This window comes from Strongylocentrotus purpuratus, unplaced genomic scaffold (assembly GCF_000002235.5).
Source record: "Strongylocentrotus purpuratus isolate Spur 01 unplaced genomic scaffold, Spur_5.0 spur5_scaffold_4, whole genome shotgun sequence".
NCBI lineage: Eukaryota > Metazoa > Echinodermata > Echinoidea > Camarodonta > Strongylocentrotidae > Strongylocentrotus > Strongylocentrotus purpuratus.
The window spans coordinates 9791258-9811877 of record NW_022145610.1 but is presented as its reverse complement, the minus strand read 5'-3'; the positions used below and the strand labels follow the sequence as shown (position 1 = coordinate 9811877).

The 20620-nt window shown below is 35.1% G+C and overlaps 1 protein-coding gene across 5 annotated transcripts; it reads left to right on the top strand.

Annotated features, from left to right (window-relative positions):
• Window positions 1-4880: 4880 nt before the first annotated feature.
• On the top strand, window positions 4881-17963 carry LOC579320 (casein kinase II subunit beta). 5 transcript variants are annotated; one of them, XM_775603.5, is made up of 7 exons: window positions 4881-4968; window positions 6064-6180; window positions 6874-6976; window positions 7779-7894; window positions 8711-8786; window positions 9483-9672; window positions 13370-17963. In XM_775603.5, exons 2-7 carry the CDS (start codon window positions 6109-6111, stop codon window positions 13482-13484), a joined length of 672 nt encoding a protein of 223 aa, XP_780696.1. In that variant the 5' UTR covers window positions 4881-4968; window positions 6064-6108; the 3' UTR covers window positions 13485-17963. The 5 variants fall into 5 exon arrangements, with proteins under 5 accessions (XP_780696.1, XP_030852894.1, XP_003727253.1 ...); XM_030997034.1 differs by having other exon boundaries at window positions 6874-7018; XM_003727205.3 differs by lacking the exon at window positions 13370-17963 and adding an exon at window positions 13042-13363.
• The last annotated feature ends 2657 nt before the right edge of the window (window positions 17964-20620 follow it).

Sequence of the window (20620 nt, the reverse complement as noted above, 5' to 3'; positions counted from 1 at the left end):
TATCGCTGTGTTTGGCTCATTCTTTTGTTGTGTTGATAACTTTTTATTTATATATTTAACACGATTCTTTATACATGGACTTAATGAGATAATGTCATGTACATGCAGGAAGGTATGAGGAGGCAGATTCTGGATTCTGTGGCCAGGAGGGGGGTGGATGGCAACATAAGTCAGAAAAGTCTGTCAAAAACAACAAGAACATAATTATAATTTTCTTCTTCAAAATTCTCTGACAAGAGACCCCCCCCCCCAAAAAAAAGTGTTTAAATTGTTCAGATGCCTTTTGGAATCTAAAACTGCTGTTCTAAGGGCCGGGGCACAATAAGGGGGCATTTCTTTTAGGGGAGGGGGGGGGGGGGGGTCTTTATTGTGTATATTTAGGTTTGCCAGATTGGATTTTGTTAGGGAACAAAGAAAGTAAGAGAAATAATTGGAGAGGTTATAAGTCGGAAGATGAATGTTTTTTCACATTTCGTAACTTACAAAGAGTCCCGATATATTCATATGAAATTCGAAAAAGAAAACGACACATCCCTTTAACAAAAAGCAAATAAATTATAGACTGAGGAAGAGGGGTGGGGGGGGGGGGGTCAATATGAGACCCCTGTCAAAATTAGTGACTACTACATGAGTTGATTCAAACGGTGATCACATCATCACAATGTTTATGACTACTTTAATACGAATCATTCGCTCCTTGAAAAAACCGAAGTCATCAAAGATGTGACAATTTCATCACCTGTTCAGTGGTGGTGGCCCCAAAGTGAGCTGAAATAAATTAAATTTGTCTACAAAGTACAAACATACCAAAACCAATAGCTTTCCATAAAAATTTCTTAAATGGGGGACCAATAAGACATATTGTATGACATAAGATCACCACCGCTGCCCCCCCCCCCCCCCCCAACACTAAAAGGAGAAATTCAAACGAGCATGTTCAACTGGTTTGACTAAGAAGCCTATAAGGGATGTAATTATGATATCGAGCAATGTGTTTCTATACCTTCAAATCAGTCATATTCTAATTCAACATAACATTTTAATTGTGGAAAATTAAATCCCTTTGTTCTTGAAATGGACATCCTGAAAAAAAACAGCATTAGATTTTAAAAAAGAGAGAATGGGATAGTGCAATGATTGCAGATGATGGCTTGGCTTCTACACTGTCGCTCATAAAGGTGGAATATTTTAGTTTTACCCCAATTTATGGAATTATCAAAAAAATTATTTAAAAATAATAGATCTAGATAATAGTATACATTCTGAGATTTTATTGAATAATAATTAGCCAATGTGTGTTTTGCGGGACTGCTAAAGCATGTGTATGCTATTATGCTTATTAACGAGGGGACCTACGCCCTCAAGTCATAAATGACAGTAATGAGGATTAATGCCCCACAAAAGGGCACTAATATAGCACATCGACACGCTTTTGATCCTGGGGCCTCATAGTTACGAGGCCATTGGTCCCCAACATAACAAAATCCTCTGGACGGCCATGCATTTTGGCTCAAGGCATGGGCACACAGAAGATTTTTTTATGTTGGGAACCGGGGTAAAATGCCAAAAATTATTGAAAATTTATTGCATTTTCTGTTTTTTTTTTATTTATGGAAACTGCCCCCTACCCTAGCCCCCGCTGCGTACAGTCATGGTTCAATGACAAAGCAATGGCCTCGTAACTGTGAGGCCCCAGGATCAAAACCGTGTCGATGTGCTATATATATTAGTGCCCTTTTGTGGGGCATTAATCCTCATTACTATCATTTATGACTTAAGGGCATAGGTCCCCTAGTTGATAAGCATAGTAGCATACACATACTTTAGCAGTCACGCAAAACACACATTGGCAAATTATTATTCAATAAAATCTGAGAATGTATACTATTATCTAGATCTATTATTTTTAAATTGTTTTTAAAATAATTCCATCAATTGGGATTTAAAAAAATATTCCACCTTTATGAGCGACAGTGTACTTCCTATCTTTGTTGTTGGTGTCTATAAGTTTTGAGGGACAAGCTAAGCTTTAATAAGGTCTCCCCGTCTTTTTTTTCCTCACTTAAATGCATTATATGAACTTGATCCCTGAAAGTGTACCTTTTATACACTCTACATGTTATAGATTTGTTAAATTGTATTACATTCATGTTGGAAGAAAGACAAATAAACTTGAACTTGAACTTGAATTATCTCGCTATTAATCAATAGCCACATAATGAAGGCCAGGGACAAGTCAGAATATGGAGAGAGAAAGAGATAGAGGAGACAGGGAGAGAATCCGAGAGTGATAGAGAGAGGGAGAGAGAGAGAGAGAGGGGGGGGGGAGACAGGGAGAAAAAGAGAGAGAAAAGAGAGACAGAGAGCGACATAGAAGGAAGGTAGAGAGAGAGAGAGAGAGAGAGAGAGAGAGAGAGAGAGAGAGCCCCTTACATGTCCCCTCCTATCTTCTCCCTCTCTATTTATCTGCATTTGACAAACCAGAAGGAACCTCCTCCCCCATGAACTTGGCCTAGGCTATGCCCCCACCCCCACCTTCCCCAACTTGATGGCGAGTAAGGAAAAACAAACAGAAAAGAAAGAAAAAGAAAAGAACAGGAGAAGGTAACATGGAGGGAAAACGAAACAACACCATTATATTCCTCCCGCCCTTCCCATTCAATGGCCTTGATCGAATGTATTTCATCCACAAGTTGTAAGATCGCCCCCCTCCCCATGACATACCCGACCAATTGCTTGATCGACTTTCATGTATATATATATATATATATATATATATTTAATGGTCAATGAATGAAATGATAATTAATTATGCCCCGCATGGTTGCCCTATCTATTACACTTTCTGAAATATCCGGATTTTGCCGCTATTGAGATGGCAATAACCGTTTTTAAATCATGGTATTAACGTCACTCCTAAAACTTAAAAGATGATGACGTGTAAATGCATGATTATATTTGTTGGAATTTATTTATTCATTTATGTATATTTCATAGTTCATTTTATTTCTTCTTTCACAAAAAAAAGTAACAGGAACAGCAGAATATCAATATGACAAACATAATTTGAAGTGCAATATTAATATTCAACATACAACTTTTGTCATTAACCTAATAAATTCTATAAAAAGTTTCTTATGTAAGATCATGTTCTGTACATGAAAGAAAGAGGAGACCATTTAGAAGCTGGGTTTGTAAGAGCAAGGTCCCCAAACAGAATATAATACCTGAATGCTTTAATTACTTTGAAGGAAAAAAAACTTAACAAATAAACTACTTTATAAGACTAGAAACGAATACACATGGCTGACATGGGAAATATTTACAAAAGAGATAGGTTGATGTATATGAAAAGGAGAAAATGGGAAGATATAATATACAAAAGGATTGAGAGCGAAACGCAAAACGGAAGAAAACAACAACAGAGAACTGAAGTTGAGAAGGAAGAAAATTATATATAGGGGAAATGATGATGGGGAAGAAATAGAAGAGAGAGAGAGAGAGAGAGAGAGAGAGAGAGAGAGAGAAAAGAAAAAGTACAATAGAGCAAAACAGAACAAAGCGAGTTTGCTACTAAATGATGAAATGTTGTTAATAAGGACCAGCCTGGAAAAGAGGGGGGGGGGGGGGGGTCGGGGGTACAATGAAGCACAACAAAAGTAACTACATACTATATCATATGTGATGACACAGTTTTTACATTAAATATGTTCAGCATAATGCTTTTGAAAACAGTGATACTGATAGAGCGAGTTACATCAATAGGAAGTGAGTTCCAAAACGATGGACCAGTACAAGCTAATTTTTTTCGAAGCAAAGGCAGTTGCCTGTTTTGTATTATAACTGTAAATTTGACTGTTCTTTTTAAATAATAATATTGTACCGAACGCATTTGGGAAAGTACTATTTTCAAAATCATATATAGAGCCTAATTGCAAGAGATATAGATATATTTTACCTTTAATACGGTTTACTCTGAAACAAAACATTCCTATGAGCACGATGATTTACATTAAAAACAATTGAAATATTAAAAAGAATTCTAACCCTTCTCTGAGCGAAAAGTATCTGATTTAGTTGCGTTTTTAGTGACTTTCCTCATGCCTATACACTCCATAATTAAAATAAGGCAAAATCAGAGTAGAGTATAAAATAAGCAAAATTGCAGTTTGTGGAAGTGGCACAATAAAACGTATTATACACCAGTATTTGTAGACAGAATCTTCTCTGCCTATTACCTTTGAAAACTATGAGAACCTAATATTATTTTATTTTATTTTCAGCACATGTAGAATAACTTGTGTCTTCAAGGCTTAAAGAATCCGTTACTGCTTGTCAAATAATTATTATGCAAATAATGACATGAAGCAAAGAAACAAACAAAGGGAGGAAAGAAAGAAATACATAAAAAGCAAGGAATTAAGAAAGACAGGAGAAAAGAAAGAAAGTAAGCAAAAAATTAAATGAAATTGAAAAAAAGGAGAGAAAAAAAAGGAGACATAGAAGGAAGAAAAATGAGAAAGGAAGGAAATAAATAAAAGGATATAAGAAGGAAGGAAGGAAGGAGAGAGAAAGAATGGAGAAAGAAATAAAAACAGAAAGAAAAATTAGCAAAAGACAAAAATACGGGAGCAAGAAAAAAAGAAAGGAAAAAAGAAAATAAAAAACAAATAAAAGAAAGAATGAAAGAAAGAAAAAGATAACAGTGAGTGAAAAAAAGGAAGAAATATAATTATATAGAAACAAAAACAAGATCGCCGCACACGATACGCACCAGAATTGTTATCACTGAAGGGAACGTATTTATTTTATTGACCTGAGAATATACGTAACACATCTGATTTGCACTTCCAATGTATACCCGTGTATTACTATTAATTATAATGGAAAAAAATCCGAATCCAGGCTACTGAAGTTTTGCACTTTGCCGCGACTTTTCATCAGGGAATTCAATTATTAACTTGTAAGGTAGGGCATGTTTAGAATTTTATATGACATATAGATAGTTTGGAATGACATTGTATTCTTATTATAACAGGTTCATATTGTAAGATAGAGGGATTCTGATGTCGGTGAACATATTTTTTTGCGAACATGCAAAGCGCAATGCAATGTCTATAGGAATTGTGAATGCGTGAATCACTGTGTCTGCAGTGCGTGCATTGCATTGCAATGGATTGAGTTGGTGATGCGAATGAGTGACTGATGTCTGATGATGTGATAAAGAATGGGACATGTCAATGTAGAGTAAGCCACCCACGTTTTTAATCCCTATTCTTATGATGTAGGCAGGTGTCAAACTATCAAATAAATATCATGAAATGAAATGAGATCGAGAGCTACTCCTTCACCATGTTCACTCAGTTCACTCAGTCCAGTGTTGCGTTTTGTCTGTCAGTCAAAATCACATTCCATTTATTTATGTCCATTTTTATTGTCTGTGTCTTTCCATCCCTGACTCTGTTACAGTGTAGACCTTAGGCGTAGTCAATTAGTCGTACTTGTAGACAATGTTAACTGTAGACTTGCAAGCAAATGTTTAACAATAACAGTGTGTGTGTGTCCGAGAATATCAGCCACATACGTACAGGATACAGGATGTCCTCAATTGGACGTAAACATGGACAAATAGCGTCCTGAAAAATAAGGATCGTCTGTACTTTCTCGGACGTTCCTTATTACCGATCCACGCATTGGGGATGCGAAAAAACAGATTCTGCGATAATGCTCCATGACGATGATGCATTTCTCACTTTCGCAGGACGAAGACTTACATGTTATGAATGATAAATCTTCGGGAAGGCGGATAACCCATGAAAGTAGATGGTGAACTGGGGGTATTTTATTATCCATTTTTCGCATTGCCAGTGCGCGGATCAGGAAACCTACACCAGCAGAGCGCCGTAGTTTGGAAGAAGGGTCATCGATTTCATGGTTTTGTAGATGTAGATTGATCTGTTTGTGTCCTTTCATAAACGAGTGGACAAACTGTACATCATTCCACAAACTGTACATCATTATCTAAAGTGGTTTTAGTAAAATGCATCTTACGCTATTTTGCAGGACACAAAAGATTACATGTAGGAGATCCCTATCATCGAAGGCAAGATGAGTAGCTCCGAAGAAGTATCATGGATTTCATGGTTTTGTGGACTCAGAGGAAATGAGTTCTTTTGTGAGGTGAGTCAGAATTTTTTTTTAAAATTTAACTTGTAGGGATGCGTTTCCCAAAACAGTATTAAGTGCAAGTTCCCTGACAGCCCATTGAAACAGATTTATTAAATTTAATAGGCCTTTCAATGGAATGTTAGTGAACTTGTACTTATGACGGTTTTGTGAAACGATGCCTTGGTCTCCATATAATATTATATTTTTTGTTGAGTTTGATATTTTTGGATGATTTCATCTACCTAACTAATTAATGGAGGGATGTTTTACTGTCCTTTATGAAATTTATTGAACCTCTTTATAATAAGCCCAGTAATGCCAGTTTTCACGCCTCTAGCGTGATTCCAGACTCTGGCGCTCTCTGCGTTTTTAAAAAACATCAGACAGAATGTATGGGACCAAACCGCCCAACATGATGGATCTCTGTTCAGGTTAATCCATTGCGTACTGGAACCGGGTGGTTCCTATAGTAAACAAAGGGGGATTTGAGAATTCAGAAGTCAATGGTTTAAATGAGTTTCAAAATCAAAGTTCTGGTATATATGTGTCCATAATTGATTTATCGGGCAATGGCATTCATACTTCCATGTGTAATATAGACTAGTAATAATAAATGTTTATTTTATTATATAGATCCTTTTCCAGAGGATACAGGGTGCATCTATTTAAATTTTCACTATTTATCTGTTCTTCTCATGTTTCCAGGTGGATGAAGATTACATCCAAGACAAATTCAATCTAACGGGTCTAAATGAACAAGTTCCACATTACCGACAAGCGTTGGACATGATCTTAGATTTAGAACCAGGTGAGAAGCCCAGTGAAACAGTTACCCCATTTAGCCGCAAAGGTAATTACCTTCGGGTAATTTGGCCGGCAGTTATTTTATGTATGTTATTACCAAAGAAAAAAAAAGAAGTCAGTCAGTCAGACACTCATAAGTGTCTGACAGTGAAATCTAGAAAGTAAACAGGTTTCCTTGCATAATTTGAATACTAGGACACTATTAACGTTAAAAGGTCACAGATAATTATAATTCCTGCAAAGTTCTACAGAGTTTGATGTTGGCTGCTAAAAGAAATACACTACCTTTAATAAGTTATATTTTGGTAGAGACCAGGAATGTTATTAGGAAAATAGGCACTAAAACCTTATTTGCAACATGTTGAAAGGTTGCAGATTGCTCTTTTTCTTTGAAACTGGTAAATTTGATAAATTTTCATTGCTATTTCTCTTCATGTTTGTCCTTTATTGATACATTACCCTAAGTTAGAAAAATGTAGGATTTGAAAATAAAATATGAGTGTTGTCAATGGAGATAAATGAAGTATGTTATTTGAAGGTTTTGAAGGTTTAATCTAGCCATGCTTAATAAGGGTGTATTCAGTGATTCAACTTATGCTTGGCTTTATATTATCCATGACATAGGGTTAGGGTTTGGGTTCGCAAATATGTTTTAGGTTAGCTTTAGGATTAGGGTTCAGTATATTGTTGGGGTCAACAGTTAAAATTAAGAATTTGATTTATAAATGAGATTGACTGCTGAGTGAGCCAGAGCCTTATCACAGAACTGTGTATGTAATAAAATTGTTTCTTGTTTCTTTGTGCAGATGATGAAATGGAAGAGAATCCCAACCAGAATGACTTGATAGAACAGGCAGCTGAAATGTTATATGGTTTAATACATGCAAGGTTCATCATGACAAATAGAGGCATCGCACTCATGGTAAGTATGGGAAGGCAGAAGGGTGCTTACAAACTTTTTAAATAAAAATTTCAATTATTTTTTGTTTAGTAGTTAATGGATAAAGAATGATAAAGGGAAATTGTATCCACTCACTGTAAACAATTTTTTACGATGTATGAACTGAAAGCTCACACCAAAATTTTCATTTTGATTTCATTCTGTTTCTATATTTTTGAAATGCATGCCTTTTCCATGCGTTACTATCCCATAGTGCATTCTTGGTTTGAAGTATGCGTTTCAACGTGGAGAAATTAAAGTGGAAACGCAGTGGGAAATTGAAAATTATTGAACATGTCCAACATTTTCTCAGGCCTTTGCATTGTCAATCCGTTTTCCCTAAAACGAACGGGAAACGAATCGATGTCACTTCGGATCCAATTCAAATCATGCATTCCCAGATGTCAGCTCATTTCACCAGTTTTCACATGCAAATGGAAAAAATGTATGGGCTCAACGCATTGGTGTGACCTAGGCATTTATAAGATTGTTATATGCTGTATATCTTTCATAATTGACCTTAACACATTTTGCCTTTGTATAGCATGAATTTAAATTGATTTTGCTGTGAGAAGTATCTACATGTATGTCTAAAATATTCTAAAGTCCAGGACACACAGACTCGCAGTAAGACATGTAGGCCTACCAGTAGAATCTCTGCAGAGAATCTGTTACCTTTGAATACAAGCTGGCAACAGACAGATCAGTGACTTGTGAAAGATGAAGGAGAAGTGAAGAGATATCGAAGTATTTTTGTTTTCTGTAACAACTGCATGTGCCTCTCTTGTTCTTTTTCAGCTTGAAAAATATCAACAAGGTGATTTTGGTCACTGTCCCAGAGTGTATTGTGAAAATCAACTTGTTTTACCAATAGGTAAGCAATGCATGTCTGGTTTGTTACTGTTTGCATATGCTCTACTTTTATATTGAGTATGGTCATATGAAGGGAGTTAAGTAGAACAGTCTGCATCTTGCTATATCTGATATTGAGATGATTGTTGAAAATTAAGGTTATTTGGATTTGGATCAATGTTAATGTGGAGTGTAGTTTCATATTTTTATCATGATTAACTGTTCTCCAACTAGTAAAAGTGTTGTGATGTCAATAAAAATATTTTTTGAATATGGATTAATAAAAGAATCTATCTATAAGGCCTAAAAAAAAGATGTTGTATTGCCCTTTAGGTGCCAAAACATGGGTCGGTCGGTCAGATATTTTTTTTTTTAATACTTTTTTTGTTTTACTCCCTCTTCGGGCCGATATTTCTCAGTTTTGAATGCCTAAATACATTTTTTTCTCTAAAAAACAGTACAAATTTTTTCTTCTTCAAGAAGCCGACCATAGATTTCAAGATTTTGGGTCGGTCGCCAAGGGCAATACAACACCTTATTTTTTTAGGCTGAATGTCGCCTCATTGACTGTCTCTAATTTATCAACATGGATGAACTCTTTAAAGACTGTCTCAGTCTTTAAAGAGTTCATCCATGTTGATAAATTAGAGAATACATGACACGATGACCATCTCTTTTCCTTCACTACCTGGTCCACACCTGACTCTCTACTCTACAGGTTTGTCGGACGTCCCGGGCGAAGCCATGGTCAAGCTCTATTGCCCCAAATGTCAAGACGTGTACACCCCCAAGTCATCCCGACACCACCACACCGACGGCGCCTACTTCGGTACCGGTTTCCCACACATGTTCTTCATGGTGCACCCGGAGTACCGTCCAAAGCGCCCACCCAACCAGTTTGTACCAAGGTTAGTATTTGTTTGTTTGGATTAGCTGTGTGTAAGGTCTGCTCTTCAAACCAAGGTCTGTTCCCCATAAAAAAAAAGAACCAATCAACAAAAAATAATAAAAAAACAAAACAAAGGAGAACAAATATTTAACCATAATTTTGCAGTGACATGCAGGCGATTTGGAAGTTATTTTTTGTGCAGTGGTGAGATTTAAAATACTAATCTTCAAAAGATATAATTATGGAATATGGTTGCAAAATACTAGTGAAGACGATTGTCCTTTGAAGGAATTATGTTGCGTTCTAATGCCTCCACAAGTACTTAGTTGTTGACGTCAGCATAATGAAGACAATTTTTTTTTGGAAAACTGTCTGTAATTGTTCTTGTTATTTGTCATATTAAAATTAATTTTATGAGCAAATTGTGCCTCAAAATTTTGTTTCATGTTGAAAAAAATCTACTCTTAATTGTGGAACATTTCTTTCATCAGTAGTGTATTGCATTCAGTGAGCCCCAGTCGTTGCAGAGCAGACCTCTCATTTTCGCTTTGTGTAAATGTTTTCAAAATACAAGTGGTGTACATGGATTGCAATGTTCAAACATTCCTTACTGAAATAGTAGTTGACATTTTATAGGGACATTTCTAAATTAAACATTTTAATAACATTAGATTCCTTATTTATTTTGGACCGAATACACAGCTTTTAAAAATTCTGTATCAGTTTGTTTGATTGAAAGGATTCAAGACCTTTTCATTAATGAGGTTTAAACAGATGAGAAAAACAAAACACCAACACCGGTGTACTCTTTTTTTTTTTTTTCTTCTTCAAAGAGGGATGTACTATTAAAATTCATAAATCAAATAACATCAATCCAGTTTTTGTATGAGCTTTATTTGGTGCATGTTTCATACAAATATTAAAAGATATACTCAATTAAATGTGTTTATATATCTATGTTACATGAATGGGAGTGTTCACATTGTAATTTAACCATGCATTGGTCGCATGGATAGTGCCTTGTCTTAACCACAAATCAAGCGCAAGTATGAATGTACCTGTAAGTTTTTAATGAAATGCACATACAATCCTATTCACATACAAGTGTATGACACTGTTTTGTGTGTATTGAAATCATTGTATAGATATTTATATACACATATATTTTTTTCTCAATGCATTCTTGTTGTGTAGTATTTGATTAACAACTCATTTCCTGGTTTTTGGAGCTTCTATGGAATGGGCATGAAAATTTGAAGATTAATGTCTCTAATACTCATTTTTATGCCATAATTTTTTCATAAAACCTTTGTTGAAAAGGGGTGTTTACTTCCTTTGATTCAAACATTGGCTAATATATTTATTTCATTTCATTTTCAGTGTGAAGGCTATTTATTTTTAGTGTGAAGGCTATTTATTATCATACTATTCTTGTTTAATAATATGGGGCCTTATATGGGCATTCCTTTTTCTATTGCTATTGGCCACCTCATTGGACTTGACTTATTTTCTTCTCTATCAAGTTTAGGAAGTTGATGCCCCATCAATTTGCATGTAAATATGTTTGATGAATGAATAGACACTTGATCACTTAAATTTTAGTCTATCTCCCTCTATGTCTAACCGAAGAGTTTTATCCTTTTATATAGGTCTTGGCCGGATATTCACTTGTTCTCTTTGACCCTCCCAGCTTAACACTTGCTTTATTTCCTCCAAATTTTAAACATAATAGATTCATGTTTGTTAAGTGCCTAACATATTGTATTTGTGGAAGATTTCCCTTCTCTTTTCAATATCTAAACATTTGAATCTTTGAACATGATTTTCAATAAAAAGGAATCTGAAAGTACATGCTTTTGTTAAAGACACTATGTCCCTTTTGCAGCCAACCTCAAATTCTGTAGAACTCTATAGCTCCTAAGTCGATTCGACGAATAATAGTTGTTATTTTGCCAATTAAAGACATTTTCAAGCCCCCTTCTCTTTAGGGAAGAAAATTAGTATTATCTTTCAAATGCCGTTGGATTTTAACCTTTTCATTTTTTGGCCTGCAAATGGGACATAGTACCTTTAAACCAAAACTTTCAGCAGACAACACTTTGCAATTTTTTTGTTCTGCCTTGTCTGCTTGCAAAATGTAAGGAAATTCTGTGAATGGCAAAATTTCATGTTTGCGTTTCTTTGATATTTAATGGCATGAAAATTTTTGCAAATCTGGATCGCTGCAAAGTTTGCATTATTTCTTGGTGGGTGTCACAGTCCAATTCCCTCTACTGCATATATATAGCAATATACATTCGCATAATGCATTGTGCCTCCAATACCTCAGCTACTTTTTTTGTAGACACACTAACTTCCGGTGATTCTAAAACACATATTCTGCTGTACAAGGATATGCTAGTGATTCATTATCTGCAATTTTTAATCTTGCTGGATAGTTACACATTTTGAAAATTTCACAAGCAGTAAGCATATTTATTAGTTTAAAAGTAATATAACAGCATTGGCAAACGCCAGGGCTCCAAGAAATTCTTGGCACTCTGCAACACAAGTGGCTTCTTTTCCCAAGCCATAGGTGTGTGTTATTGTCAGTAATTTTTAAGAATTTCCCGTAATATTCGGCATGGTCACATATTTGAAGAAACCAAAAGCCTACAATTTAAAAAAATTGCCATCAGACTTTTAGGTAAAACTAAACTGAGTCCTATGGACAGTGAAGTGTGAGTAAAAAAGTGTGGCCTGTTTTGACAAATTTGCGAGTAAAAATAGAGCGCCACTTCAGTTGAATTTTGATTAGCCTTGTTCGGCTTTGCAGTCTGCATTTTATATTCCTCCCACTGTGTACGAGCGATTTCCACACTAATACAGTTATGGTGTTTGAGCATCGGGCCATATTAACGTATTTGTGCATTTTCATCTGCATGAAAAATGTATTGTTTTGTCTCTAGCTCATGTTTTTGTTTTACTCACTACTAACACTTGTATCTTTCTCCCTGTCTTTGATTGTATTTATCAAGAGAACATCAGGATATGTGTTACTAATGTTGCTGTTGATGTATCCTTGTTATTCCTTCCATCTTTCCTTATTAAAGATATAGCTGGTGTGCCACAAGGCTGAGAATGTAACCTTTAATCTTCGTCTAACACGTTTCCTCTTCATCTAATCAGCATGCAACTAAACCTAACTCTTTCATGTTTTAACAGCTGTTCATCATCGTCTCTTTTATCTAATCTAACAATTTAGTTGCAGGGCATCACCTAAAGCCAACATTTTTTTTCTTTCTTTTTTTCATCCTTCCTCCCACCTGATTCCGTGTGACTCTTCTCTGTCCGTCCCTATCCCACGTCTCTTCTTTCTTTGTGTTTTTTGTGCATCATCTCTCCCTAGACTCTACGGCTTCAAGATCCATCCTCTCGCTTACGAATTTCAGTACCAAGCGGCGTCACGCACCCGCTACAACGCCCGCCCGTCCAGCAACCCCAAGAAATAACCATTTCCTAATTGCGCCCTCTATGCCACCGTTCTCCCACCATCCATCCAAAAGCTCTGCGGTGGATGAGGGACTTCGCTGCCCAGATAAATTTAAATCTCAACGTGTGAGTGATTTTATGTGTAGACAGGGAGTGTGTAGGGATATTCATGGTTATCAAATTTTTTTCTTGTGTTTTTGTCTACTTTTTCCTCTGCGCTCCGTTTCTACGTGGTATTTATACAGGTTATACGGATTCAAGATTCATCCACAAGCGTACGAGATACAGCTCCAAGCTGCCGCCGCACGCAGCCGTTCCTCCACCAGTCGCCAACGTTCCGCTAAACCACAATACAAATAAATAGCGCCCCCTCCTGCATGCACAGAGATTCAACCTTCCGCTGCAATTCGGGTTCTATGTCAAGAGATAATATTCCAAGGACTTTGAAACCTATGAAATAATCTTTGCCTCTTGAGGCGTACTTTAACATCAAGGTGATTATGAATACTACACAGTCTGCACATATGGGGAAGTATATCCAGTTCAATTTCATCTATTTTCACTAGAAAAACCCTTTATACTGCCATTCACAATGCAGACACGAACATTTCGCCTATACCAAAATGGCTGTGATATTGACCTTGCAAGAACATGTTCTCATGTTCTAGAGCTAATGCCATCAATTAAAAAAAGATTTTTTTTTAAAATTTATGTTTATAAAGTGTTCTGCTATCTGACTTTTACAAAGCGTACAATGCACTTCACAGGAATGTTAAAAAATTCTGGTTTTAAAACATTTAAAAGAAGATTTTTTTGCGAGTGAATGTAAGAATTCAGAAATACTTTGTAAACCTGTCTATGACTATTAACTTATAGTTTGTTAGTTTCAAGGCCATGCCATGAAATAAAATGAAGGATCTAGAGAATTGAAATACTTGTAGAATCTGTCTAGATGGATGTGACTACCATACATATTTCCATCATCCCTGAGAGCCACTTGCCTCAATACACGTAGCTGAAAACTAAGACATTGGTAGTTTAAAGTACATTTGACTAGATGGTGAATTCTATGAATCATAAAACATGATAGTACTTTTGACCAACTGAGGTGTATACTTGGCTAGATACTTGTAGCTGCTGACTTTCAAATTGTTTTTGGATAGTTTTGAATGTCATAGATCATCGTTGACAAGGGAAAAAAATATAGCAGATAACAATTCACGTCTGTGTTTAGATTCCAGTTTACAATTTACAGAATGCAGCCAAAATTACTTTGTACCACACAATTCTGGCTGCTTTGTAATTGATACATATATGTATATAATTTTATGTTTGAAAGGTGGTATATTTTATATGTGTGAACTGTGAAGGAATTTTGTCACAAGAGAAGGCTGCTTAAAACTTTAAAAGTTATGAAAAATCAGTAAATGTTACATTTTGCTCTATCATTCGAATGTTCTGTTACATATACAATGTAGATACAAAATTGGATATTGAATGTTAGACATTTATTGAAAGGCATATTAATTTGGGGGTACTTAACATTTGTACCTTTATACAATTGACACCATTTTTTTCACATGTTGATTTTAGAAAGTGAAAAGTCTGACTTAATATGAACATTAAAAACTAGTGTACAACCCATATTATAAAGCATTTCTTTGTTTGGAGGCAATCATTGACGATACAAAAACATATTTGTGTTATTTTTATATTTCTGTTCTGACTTGAATAGTCTTGATACTGTCTTGTATTTTTGGCACAATTTTGTTAGTAAATTTATCAAATTATTTCAATGTTGAAACGAGACTTTGTTAACGGCAAATCATAGCATGTGAAAATGCTACAAATTAGAAGCGATAAAAATGAATTGTTTCGTGATATTATATTTGTTAGTGCCCCATATTCACAAGGAACAAATGTGGGATAATGACTTTTATTCATAGTGTAAAAAAAACTTTGCAAAATATGTGGATTAAATACTGGCTTCATGCACACTTTTGTTTTCTTTTCAAACACTTTTGCTGTCTTTTTATACAAAAGTCTGTACTATTTGGTGTTATGGATATTGTATACAGAGTCAGACATTTAGGATAGCCACCTCTGTACGAAGGTAACCAGACTTCAGTGGTCACTGTTTGCACTCAAGAGACTACATACGTTTTGAAAGACGTTTCTATATGGACCTCCTATCTACAGAGCAAGTTATTGCGTTCCTATTTTGGGGGCATTAATTTTCTTTTTCTTTTCTTCATATGAATCTCTCTTTCTCCTCTCTTACTTACTCTCCCCCTCTTCCTACCCCCCCTCTCTCTCTCTCTCTCTTACTCACTTTCCCTCCCCTCTATTATTTTTTACAAGTAATAGAATTCAGGAGGTTTATGTGTCTGTTTGAAATCCATGATACATACCATGTACATCTGTAAATCCACGAATTATACATGTGAATAGAAGAAAGAAAACTTTCTCCATATTTTTTTTTTTTTTTTACAGGTATTTAAGTTTATTCCTAGCAGTGTCAATGTAGATACTAATTGCTAATGACTTGGTACTTTCTAGCGACAAATGGGCATCCTAAAATATGAAGCTGTATGGACATTTCCATGTACTATGCGTTGTACCCCCACCCTAAGAATTTCAACTAGAAACGTAATTGGAGCTTTTCTCTCTACTCCTTTAAAGTCCCTTGGGGGCTGGTATGAGCATCAAGTTTAACATGAATTTTCTTGCTTCACCTTTTTTGTTGTTGAAATTTTTATCATCAGACATGTTGACTGTGTATGTTTAACCCGACAGTATTCCCTATTACACATCTTTCTTTGTCTTTTATATCAAGTTAATCATTGCAGTATACATGCATTTCAAATACGGCTAACATACAGTTTTCTAGCCACAGAAATACGTATAGATTGCAGGTAAAGGGTTTTTATTAACAATACTTGTAAAATGACACAATACCTGAATTAGCTAACCATCTAACCCCAAAAATGGGTATACATGTAGTTTGCATCCGGTGTGCTTGTACAAAGGATATCTGCTGCTGCAAATCCAATTTTTGAGCATTTATCATTGTGTGATTTTACCTGGTATATCATAAACTTTGCAAAAACATTTTTCAAAGGCATTATTTTGGGTTGTACAGTGCAGAACTTGAAATCTGATTCAGAACTCTAGTATTAGAGCTAATTTGATTGCTCTGTATGTGTTCTACCGGTATGTCTAAAATGAGTGTTATTACCAATATATTGTAAATCTATTTACTTTCTTTAATAGAGCAATTACTGCTGGATATTTTTCCAATTTTTGTGACCCTCTCTACATGTATGTTGTTGGCTGCCTGCAAGAGGGTCGTTAGAAGTAGAAACAATTATTGTCAATGGCATTATTAGCCTTCTTGCAGGTAACCAGCGATATTTGATGTTCACCCAAAACCTTTAATAAACATAACTTAATTAATCTCCTTTGCCGGAGTAACTGTGTTTCATGATTCAATGATATAACATCTTGAAATGATTAATAATGTTTTCAATAGCCAGTATATGGTTAGATAGCAAGAGTGGGACAGATGCTTTGTTATTAGGGAAATTCTTGAACATTTTTATTTAAAGCTAACCCTTTGATTGTTAATAATAGCATTTTAATGAATGTGTCAGGCTTTTGGCAATAGCTTCCTCAAAGGTATGTACCTTAATGATTGATGTACAGAGTACACGTATGTATTTTCATTTCTTTTTGCATAATAAACATTGAATGTAAAAATATAGCAGATATGGGTAAACATATACATATCATCTACTCATTGAAATGTCCTTTTCGTACATTTATGTCATTTTTTCTTTTCATGTATTATAATGCATGTATGGGAGGACTTTTTTCTTCTAAACATGTTTCATTTTTTCTAAACATTATTCATGTACATGTATCAAAGGATAGTTTTTTCTATACATGTATTTGAATGAATGCATGTAAACTAAAGGAAAAATCATTTTATAATCATTGCTCTGATTATTATCATTAGAAATTGTGTCTATTCCTCTTTGAAAAGATACCATATTTGTCATGATTTGGCAGCCATGGAGTGAGCAGTACATCAGAATAGGGGGCAGGGTCAAAAGGGAACAATTGCCAAATTTAGAAAGGAATAAACCCTCTTTTTAATGATACTAAACACAGCGATAATTATGTAATACTCAAGTTTTTTTTGAGGAGTTTGGAATGATGAGCGCTCTCTTAAACATTTTGGTCAGGTACATGTCTGCCAAGCAATAAAGGTCTGTTGTGTTTCTCTTGATTTCAAACAAAATCATTATTGCTTGGTCGGATTTCTGTATAGAGTATTAAGAATGGACTGGTATTCACTTCAATACTGAAGTCGGAAATATCAATATTTTACTCAGTTTTGGAGTAAAGATAAACAAATGTTTAGCCAACTTTTGCGTTCAGTTGTGGTTTTCATTTGCAGTCACCATAAGCTGCGCATAATTATGTTAGCACACACTTTAATGCGACATGTGGTATTATGCTTAATTTTGGATTAGCTAAGTGATGTAGCAGTGCAGCCATCAGTAAGCATTTTACCTGATTTTTGGGTTACTTAAGTAAAATACATGTACCGGTATTCAGATCTAATCTGAATATTAAAGACTTGAGTCATTTTACTTAGCTAAGCTAAATACTAAGTAAAATACTGACACATAGTTCAAGTATTGAACTGGAAACGGGCCCTGGTCTCTGCTTCTTATTGATAGCACAACTTATTATTATGTTAGTACATGTATTATAAATTATGTATGAGCATCTTGTCAGTGTACTGAATAAATTGACATGTTCGTGAGGAGACATTGTAATGTAATTTGTTGTCATTTCTGCAACTCTTGTGGCTCGTTCAGAAACGACGCCGTAAACTGCCGCAAAAAAAATATGTGTAAATGAATGGCAACTGTTGAAAAGTTAAAGGGTTAAAGGAAAAGCCAAGTTCTGGTCTCATAAAAGAAACCGTCTGGAAAAGATTGACCATATACATGTAGCACAGAAGTATTGGTGTATACTGTGAGGTTTTGGAATCGTCAAAATAAGAAATTGACCCAGTTCTGCTAAAGGTAACATGCACTCAGGATGTAAGATTACACGAGCATTGGCATGAAAGTGTGGTCCACAACCGTTGGCTGTTACTTGTCGTACTTTGAATATGAGGGCATTTGAAGAGCCATCCTTTTGAGATGACATATTTTCTATGATACTCTTTGACACCTTTCCCAGAACTCGACCTTCTCTTAAGTTATATCCCTTGAAATACAAATCATAAACCCAGAGTTGGGTGTATTTGAATCAGTAGAATACAGACTGAAGGGTTCATAAAAGACTACCGTATTAATACATACATTTTTTTTAAAGAAAATTTTATTCCCATTGACATAGAAATATTCATGGAATTGCTTACAAATAACAAATACAATGTACATAATATTCCAATATTCTTATCCTCAACAACACATCATACACCGGGGGACAAAATTGATAAAGTATTGTGTGCACAAATTCAATATGATTTCTTATGTCACTTACATGCTTAGTTGAAGTACAACTAATAATCTAAATGCACATTTATTTCTAATTCTCAAATATTTAGACTTTCTATTACTCATATTTATATTTCCTGTAAAGAAGATTTACAATAATGCATAATCGAATGATTGCATGCACGTATCACTTTTGTCTTGAAACTAAAATTTAACTGGAACTAGTAGATAAATAAAATATTTTTAGACAAGAGAATAAATTCACATGTTTTAGTGAACATTACAATAATACAGGATAGTCAGTCACCATGGCAATATAACACCCTTGTTTTTTTTTTATTTTGTCAACAAATGACCTTTGATTTGATGTATACACCATTGGCAGTAAAAGAATGATTTTCATTGCTCCTCCCCCTTTCCTCTCCCTCCCCTCCAGGAATGGATATTCAAAGCGTACATGTTTGGAGATAGACTAGATGGCACTTTGACTGTCGAAAATGATGCCTCCGCATTAGAGCAATTTTACAAACCAAAACGGAAGCAACTTTTAAAATTCATGGCTCAAGATTGCAATCCATCTGTCGTCTTTAATAATGCATTCACAAGCTATTTATAGGCATCCTTAATGAGCCCCATGACCTTTGACCTGATGACCTTAAAATCTAATCAGTTCATTGGCTCTGCAAGATACATGTCTTGAGCTTGATAGTAATCTGTCTTGGTTCTCATGATAATGTGATCACAAGCTATTTGTGCATACATAATGACCCCTGTGACCTTTGAACTTTGACCTTGTGACCCCCAAATCCAATCAGTTCATTGGCTTTGCAAGATACATACATGACCCAAGTTTGGCAGGTATCCATCAATTCGTTCCTGAGATAACGCGATCACAAGAACGGGGCGTACGTACGGACAACCAGAAAACATAAAAATAGACCTGTTTGCTAAAACATGTAAAATTCATGCATGTTCTCTTCTGAAACCCTGGTTAATAACTATTCAATGGGACTTAAATTAAATGCAGTCTTAGTGAAGTGACTCCATACAAATTATTTCATTAACCCGTTACGGATAATTGTATTTCAGTTGTCCGAATGCAAATTGCATATGTGTCATGCTGTTTAGGTAGGGCAAACTACATAGTTTGTCCTACCTAGAAACAAATAATTTATGCCATTTGCATTTTCATTTTCACTATTACGATAGTTATTCACAATAAGGTGAATGAAATAACTTGTAAAGAGGCACTTCACATAGATGGAAGTATTACATTTGGTTGCATTACCAAAACAACCTATTCAACAGCTATACACAATAGTATCTCTATAGATTGAATCCAGTGGCTGTTGCTTTGCTTTCGAAAGCATGAGGGTTCTCCAGAGAAACTTTTATTTTAAAAGTATATAGAAAATTTGACAGGACTATTATACATCTACACAGAAATTCCTTACAGGTTTCACAGTCTAGCCTAAATCTTATTATTTCTTAAACATCCATTTTCCAAAATGCATATAAGAGCTAGAAAGTAAACATAAGTCACATGTACCCAATAATCTGGAACATATAGTGCTTGCAGCAGAATACAATTAAAAATAGAAATCCTAATTTGGACACTAGATACTGAACTAGATTGGCAATGACCACAAGGGACTATATTCTTTCCATACACAATTAAAAAAAAAAAATAATTGTCACACTTTAACTTATTCATCATAATCTTAACATGAAAATTTGAAGAGCTTAGTAAAGATGAAGTTGAGTTCTGGTCATGTGATTGCATTGTGAAAGAAAAGGTGTGGAATCTATCAGAAAAGGTTGATCATCTAGTATTCAAGTATTTGTGTGTATTGCAAGGTTCTGGAATCATCAAAATGATAAGAAATTTGGCCAAATCTTGGCAAAGTTACAAGCACTGTACACAGAATGATGTATATGGGACTACACGAGCACATGGCGAAAAAAACCTACCCCAGA

Coding starts and splice junctions, on each gene's coding strand:
- LOC579320 (XM_030997034.1), top strand. CDS start 6,109: ATGAGTAGCTCCGAAGAAGTATCATGGATTTCATGGTTTTGTGGACTC. Junction 6,181..6,873: donor GAAATGAGTTCTTTTGTGAG/GTGAGTCAGAAT, acceptor TCATGTTTCCAG/GTGGATGAAGATTACATCCA. Junction 7,019..7,778: donor TACCCCATTTAGCCGCAAAG/GTAATTACCTTC, acceptor TTCTTTGTGCAG/ATGATGAAATGGAAGAGAAT.